General features: G+C 33.2%; 1 protein-coding gene across 1 annotated transcript; it reads left to right on the forward strand.

Moving 5' to 3' along the window:
* The first annotated feature begins 5,824 nt into the window (after positions 1–5,824).
* LOC132947716 (uncharacterized) lies at positions 5,825–6,403 on the forward strand. The gene has a single exon (XM_061017972.1). The coding sequence runs from the start codon at positions 5,825–5,827 to the stop codon at positions 6,401–6,403; it is 579 nt and encodes a 192-aa protein (XP_060873955.1).
* The last annotated feature ends 1,461 nt before the right edge of the window (positions 6,404–7,864 follow it).

The raw sequence follows: 7,864 nt of genomic DNA on the forward strand, positions 1-7,864 counted from the left end.
AAAGTCGAGATTTAACTCCCTATCAATAGCTTTAGGAATGGCCCGCACAACAAGCTTATTACCGGTAATTAGAGCTAATTATTTTTGTTATACATTTAAAGAGTTAACTTATATATTATATGTCGCGAATCTAAATAAAAAGGAAACAGAATTGATTTTAACATTATATTTAGAAACAAAATACGTCACAGAGACTGACGACTAGTCGGAACATACCACGAACTATATCTGTAATAGGATTAATAACTGTTGCCAGACAATCTACAATTTTATGAATCTAAATAAAATTATATTAAGCTCTGGAAAAAAACTTTTCCAACAGTATGTAGGTCTACCGTCAGCCATATTAGGTATAATAAGAGAATTTAAAGTTATATGTGTAAATAATGTGAATATTAAATTAGTTTTCCCACAACCTGAAGGATCCATGATAAGCGCTCTAATCGTATTAGGTAGAAGCACACCATGTCTTGGTTTTTTATACGAAGTAGGTGGGTCCACGTTTTCAACTGTGAGTTGTATATCTGGTTTAATGAATTTAATTTTTAAATAAATATCCCTATAACACTGAGAACGTAATCAGTACACGATGTCACTCGCTCGAAGAAAGACCAAGAATAAAGGTGCTGGTCTTATAAACACGCTTATAAATAAATTACCATTAAAGCTTCACGTGCCTGGTGAGAGTAAATACACGTATATTAACGTGGTAATAGTAATAATAAAAATAATATTTCCTTAAAGGTTATCAATAAAACTGAGAATTTATTAATAAAACTGAGCACTCCCCATCAAAATCGCCAAAAATTTTCTGGAAATATGTTAGGGATTTAAAACAAAATAAAGTCTATCCAAATTCATTCCAATTCGATCAAATGTCAACATCTAGCCCTACTGAGTCTGCCAACCTCTTCTCTAAATGCTTCTCATCAGTCCATAATCAACCAACTCCGTCCCACACCCCGTATCTATCACAAAACTTACCTTTCGAACTACCATCTACCTCCTCTTTCTCTCTTAAAGATATTATCACTGCTCTAGAGACTCTTAAAAATAATAATTCTAACGGACCCGATGGCATTTCTGCTCGTCTGCTCTATAACTGTCGCTACTCACTTGCATTCCCAATCTATCTTTTATACAGATACGCCTTTGATAATGGTATATTTCCCGATGTATGGAAAATGTCTTGAATTACCCCCATTCTCAAATCTGGTGACCCCTCTTTAGTCAGCAATTATCGACCAATCTCAATCTTACCACATCTAGCTAAACTATTCGAACTAGTCGTTTATTGTAATATTAAAAGGTGTTTTAATCATATTTTAATTGATGAGCAACATGGATTCCGCCCGGGAAAATCTACCATCACTAGCAGTGATATTTTTACGACGTTCATTGCCGAATGCCTAGAATCTGGTTATCAAGTCGATACCATAACAACAGATTTTATGAAGGCTTTTGACACTGTCAGTCACAATATATTAATAAACGAACTTGAAAGCATGGGAGTTGGTAACCCACTATTATCTTGGCTTAAACCTTACATAACTGGAAGAAACCAATTCGTATCGATACTGGGCTCCTCTTCAAAAACATTTGAAACAACTTTTGGAGTTCCCCAGGGCGGCCACCTAAGCCCATTACTATTTTCACTTTTTGTTAACTCTATCTCCATACGACTTAACCAAGTAAAATTTTTGTTGTATGCGGATGATATAAAGATATTTCATAAAATTAAGTCCCCCTTCAGTTTCCACCCTACTTCAAAGTGAATTAGACATTTTTACAGAATGGGTCTCTCATTTAGGTTTAACCCTAAACCTTTCTAAGTGTAACGTTATTTCCTTCTCCAGATCTTTAACTCCAATTTTAACCACATACTTTCTTAACGGCACGGAACTTGAACGAGTTTCCACCATTAAGGACCTTGGTATAATTTACTCACCTAATCTATGTTTTAGCACTCACATAAATTCGATGGTTAATAGAGCACTTAAAGTCCTCGGGTTCATCATACGTAATACTAAATTATTTAAGTCGGTTGGATGCCTTTGTACTTTATACTATGCCCTTGTCCGCTCTCTTCTTGAATTTGGATCTGTGATCTGGCAACCGTATTTAGTCAAAGACCAGCTACGACTTGAACGCGTCCAAAATAAATTTCTTAACTTTATTGCCTTAAAAATGAACATTTATCACGAAAATCATGATTATTCCAACATAAGGCAAGTTTTGAACATCCCAACTCTTACCTCTCGCCGTGCAAAAGCAGACTTAGACTTTCTAAATTCAATTCTAAGTGGTTCTTTGGACGTTCCTGATCTCCTTGCAGCCATACCATTCAGAGTTCCTTCTCATTCTTCCAGAAACCAATCACAATTTTATGTCCCAACCCACAAGACCTCGTATGGGCACAACCACACTCTACACCGCATGCTCAGAGCTGCGAACAACCACTAATCCTTAGGCCACTAATTATACTTCTACCTTTATAATTTTACTATTTATCTATATTATAACATGTATACTTTGAAATATTTATACTTTTATCTAAATTATTTATGTATCTAATTAATTATTAATGTATTCTACCTTACTGTACTTATACCATACCTATTTGTAATAATATGTAAAATTGCCGTTTCGGCGTTTAATAAACAATAAATAAATAAATATTGTGGACCTGGTACAAATTTGAAAAAAACGATTAGCTCGCGGAGATAAAGGGGTAAATCCTTTAGGACACTGCGTGTAGAGAACACGATATTGCATACGATCTTAGTAACTCTATCACAGATCGCAACGAGGCCGATTATATATTAGCGTAACGAGCCTGGGATAGGTTCAAGTCTAAAGATTCGAGTTTAAAAGAAAAAGCTGTAGCTTGGGGCATGACTACCGCCATGAAAGTGAAACGTAAAATCAAGGCTGGATGTGGGTTTAAAGTAGCCATCAAAGCAGCTAAAAACGTAATAAAATATCGGTGAAAAAAACCTGATGAAATTAAGTAAAAAATGTATAACCATCGCATGAAAAACATTCAAAAATAAAAAGACTAAAGTTCCAACGGTTATATCAATACCAAAAAAGGGTGGGGTGTTACCGTTAATCCCAATTTGCGCTGGTTTATCAGAACTAGGAGCACTGAGTGGCGGTGTTGCCAACGTTGTCAAGGTTGCGAATGAATTTAAAAGAAATACGCAATCTCATTTGGGCGGTGGATTATACATCGCACCGTATAAAGGTAACTCGTATAAAATCGGATCAAGTCTATACCTCGCACCATATAAAAGTGGTGGGGATTTGAAAACGATAAAAGCTAGAAAAACTAAAAAAAAAAAAAAAAAAACTAATAATTACTTTACGTTACCCAGAAGAGCGATGTACGATTTCGAACATATACAATTTGCTCGTTTGAATAAAATACTTCATGTCATCGGTGTGTTTACTCGAGATAGGTTACCCGTATGTCGTAAACGAGTAGAATCAGCGATTGTTAACTTGGATACAGAAAACGGTACAGGTATTCACTGGTAGCGTATGGAAAAATCGGAAATCAAGTTGAATATTATGACAGTTTTGGAAATTTAACACCTCCATTAGAAGTACAACAATATTTTCACGGATGTTACATAAATTTCAATTACAGCAGAGAGCAGAAATATAATACTACAAACACTTGTGGACATTTGTGTTTAAAATTTTTATCATGTATACGATAACTGTCGGATCTCGAGTGAATTGTCATGTGAAATTTTTCCACTGCTGGAAGTAGAAAGCACAGCACAAATATGTCTTTGAGTCTGCAGACAAATAATTCAATACAAACATTGAACCCGGTTGCAATACTATCGTTTCCGTTATATGATTGGACAAAGAGAGGATGTTATTATACCCACAGGATCGTATGAGTTCGATAATTTAGAGAATGTTATACAAAAAAATATGCCCAAATATATCGAGTGGTTTGAATTAAAAGCAAACAATACCACATTAAAGTGTAAAGTCTCATGTAGCCATGACGTAGACTTATCAGTTGAGAATAGCAAAGCGAAATTATTATGTCCGTTTTACCAGCCCCCCCCAATATTGAAATCTCGGATTTTTTTTCTCTAAAAATTAGCATGCAATTAGCATGAATTGGCAAGACTATTATCATAATTTGCATGACACTATTTAATGAGAAATAATCAATAAATGTTAAAAAATTGTTTTTTTTTGCTATAAAAAGTTAAATAAATAAAAAATAAAACATATTTTATCTTATATTCTTTATCTTATCTTGTGTTTCTATGTTTTAGCCTTTAGGTATACTTGACAATGTACCTACGTCATATACTTTAGTTATTTTATTTTTATTTATTCTTCAAGAAGATAATGGCCCCACTGAACATGTTCGTGTTATGAACTATAATTGATGTATAAAATAATAATATAATATAGAATTGTACCTTGTACGTATATCTAAGATACGTTAAAACTATAATATTATGATTAAGCCAAATGAAAGTAATCGAAAGCTAGACTAGGTACGGTGCTACTACTGGTACCTACTAGTTGCCTCCCAACTGTAAGTCAAAAAGTAGTTCAATAATTTTTATTCAACTGCCTCCCGATTGTATACAAGTTGGCTCATCCCGTCGTATCCTATATTTTGTTGTAAACGAAAAGGGTCCAGTATAACAGGCAAGTAGTAAATGTATACCTAAGCGATTCCTAATCGATTCAACCATACAATAAGTAGGTATTATTGATTTGTATTAATAATTTTAATTAATTTTTTACACCTTAATCTTATCATTATATAAAATAATTCTATTCATATTAGTAGCCAAAATAAGCAGACTTGGTACTTATTGGTTAAAAAAAATTCGGGAAAATCTTTTTTTTCAAGGATGGGGGGGGGGGGGGCTGGCGAAACGGTCAAAATAAAGAAAGAGGGATTGCTCGGTAAATATTGGCGTGCGAATTCCGTGCGTAGGCGTGCCAATTCATGCTAATCGCGTGCTAATTATTGGTTAAAAAAAATTCGGGGAAAACTTTTTTTTCAAGGATGGGGGGGCTGGCGAAACGTTTCAACAGCCCTCCAAAGTTTATTGATTATTTCTCATGAAATAGTGTCATGCAAATTATGATAATAGTCTTGCCAATTCATGCTAATTGCATGCTAATTTTTAGAGAAAAAAAAATCCGAGATTTCAATATTGGGGGGGCTGGCGAAAAAGACGTCCAATAATTTCATTTTTAGAAATTATTTATACACTTCTGGTATTTATCATGAATCTGAAAGTACAGTTAAGATAATGAAAATCAATAGTATAAAAGTAGAGTGCAACTTGATGACTGGTTCATTCTATGATGGAGAACCGAGTCAGATTATACACGAACTTTATCCAACTGTCCCGCCAGGGTATAATATCGTTGAAGTACCTAGACATCCAGTTTTTATGCTCTCAACACGATTTCAATATCTAGAGTATACATCGTGCTAAGAGATCAGAACGATTGTCTAATAAATCTGCGCGGTGAACCAATTACGATTCGACTACAAATAACGTGCGGAAATGGCATTAAAGTTTAATATAAAAAGATCTGCAATCAAAAAACCAGTTAGTTTACCGACTGTCGTTAAGAAGTCAACATCTAACCCGAAAAAAGGCGAGATCAAGCTCACGAAAGATAATTTAAATTTTCTCCGTTCGTTGCAATTACAAAAAAAAAAAAAATTATGGACGATTCGTATTTAGACGTGGGGGTCTACTATGTCGATGAGTGTAAAATAACGCAAGAGCATTATCATTCGTTCACTCCATATTCAATCATGTCTTTATCAAATAACGATGAAATTAGGATAAGTGTTTTAAATATGGATGCATATACTCTACCATGTAAAAGCTATATTTATATAGAGAGGAGAGTAAATAAACCTGCCGATGCTGTGGGAGATGTACGTTTTTCAAATAATGGATTGGCGTTTTTATTATCCGAAATGAGTTATGAAATAAACGGAATAGAAATTCAAAAATTAAAAACACCTGGAGTTGCATCTTGCTTGAAAGCATATTGTTCGTATACTCTAAACGATTTGAATACGTTGGAGAACGCTGCTTGGGACTCAGCGATGGATGGTGAAGATAATAAAAACTTTATGAGCAACAATGTACTTACCGGGTGTATCCCTCTAAAACATTTATTCGGATTTTGTGGAGACTATAAAAAAATATTACTTAATTGTAATCAACAGCTGATTTTAAATCGTGCATCTACCAACCTGGATGCGATACACGTTGTAGGCGCGGGTGCAACCAAAGCAGTTTTAAAAATAGAAAAATTACAATTGAACTTACTAGGGTGGTGTGGAAGATGCCTATTATCAGAGTTAGTGATAAAGAAAAATTAAGGTTGATAAAAGTGGTAGATTCATGTAAGACACTATCATGTGCATTCAGAATCTGGGATCTCTGAAAATATCCTATTCTTCCTAGAAATACCTCACATTCGAAGACGGCAAAGTCCAGCAACTTGTTAGAAAAACCGAGGTTTGTGTTGTTCGGATTACAAACAGATCGAAAAAAAAATATTGAACAGACGCTGGACGCTTTGATCACTGTCAACTAAAAAATCTTAAGGTTCACTTAAATTCTGAAGTGTATCCATATGAAGACTTTCGTGCTGATTTTAAAAATAATATAACTAGTATACTGTATAAGGCCTATGCAGACTTTCAAAAATCATATTATGAGAAAGAGTAAAGCAAACCTTTGTTATCAAAACATATTTTTCAAAACTATTCACTATTGTTGATTTATCATGTAAAAACAACAGTGTGAAGTCGTCAACCGTACACCTACGTATTGAATTTGAAACTGATACAGTTATTCCGGAAAAAACTACAGCGTATTGCTTAATATTACATGACCAGATTATAACTTATAGCCCGTTTAGTGGCGATGTTAGACAATTGTAAAAATGTTTATATTTTATTTTACTTTTTTCCTCTTATGTAAAATATTGTAACCTAATGCTATTATATATATATATTGTAACTTTATTATTAATAAATAAAAAAAACTTGTTTTTAAATATCACGCTTGTTTTTTTATTTTACACAATAAAAAAAATAATAGTACAGAAAAATTAATTATATTGTGGTCCAAATGGACTATCGTTTTCCGAACATCCTTTCTGATTGTTTTCGAGGTAGCTCTCCTGTGTCGGTGGAAACAAGGGTGAAATTTATGCTGGATTTCCCTGTAAATTAAAATATGTTTTTTTTTTCTTATATATCAGATTTAAAAATGATTATTACCTGTGGATATGAACTGAAGAACGATTGTGGAAAAAAGCTATGGAACACTCGTCATTGTATCCCTGTAAAAAAAAAAATAGTTTATTAACATAACATAATATAAGCTATAAAGAAAATTGTATTGGCTAAAGAACTTCATAAACCTGTTAGAATAAGATTTCCTAAAAGAAGAATTTTTACTAAAGGTATTGATGATTTATGGGCTGTTGATTTAGTTATAATGAGAAATTATTCAGATGAAAATGAAGGTAATTCTTATATAATAACTGTTATAGATACGTTTTCAAAATTTTCTTGGGCTTTACCACTCAAAAAGAAAGATGGAATTAGTGTTTCAAAAACATTTGAAAAAATAATAAAACAAGCTATATCACAAAATCATCAAGCACCAAAATTACTTCACGCAGATAAAGGTTTGGAATTTGAAAATAAACATTACAAAAAAGATTCGCAAGAATATGGAATTAAAATGTACCACACCCAAAATGAAGAAAAATCGTCAATTATTGAAAGGTTTAACAGTACCTTAAATGGGAAAATGAGATTACATTT

Source organism: Metopolophium dirhodum, chromosome 6 (genome assembly GCF_019925205.1).
Source record: "Metopolophium dirhodum isolate CAU chromosome 6, ASM1992520v1, whole genome shotgun sequence".
Lineage (NCBI taxonomy): Eukaryota > Metazoa > Arthropoda > Insecta > Hemiptera > Aphididae > Metopolophium > Metopolophium dirhodum.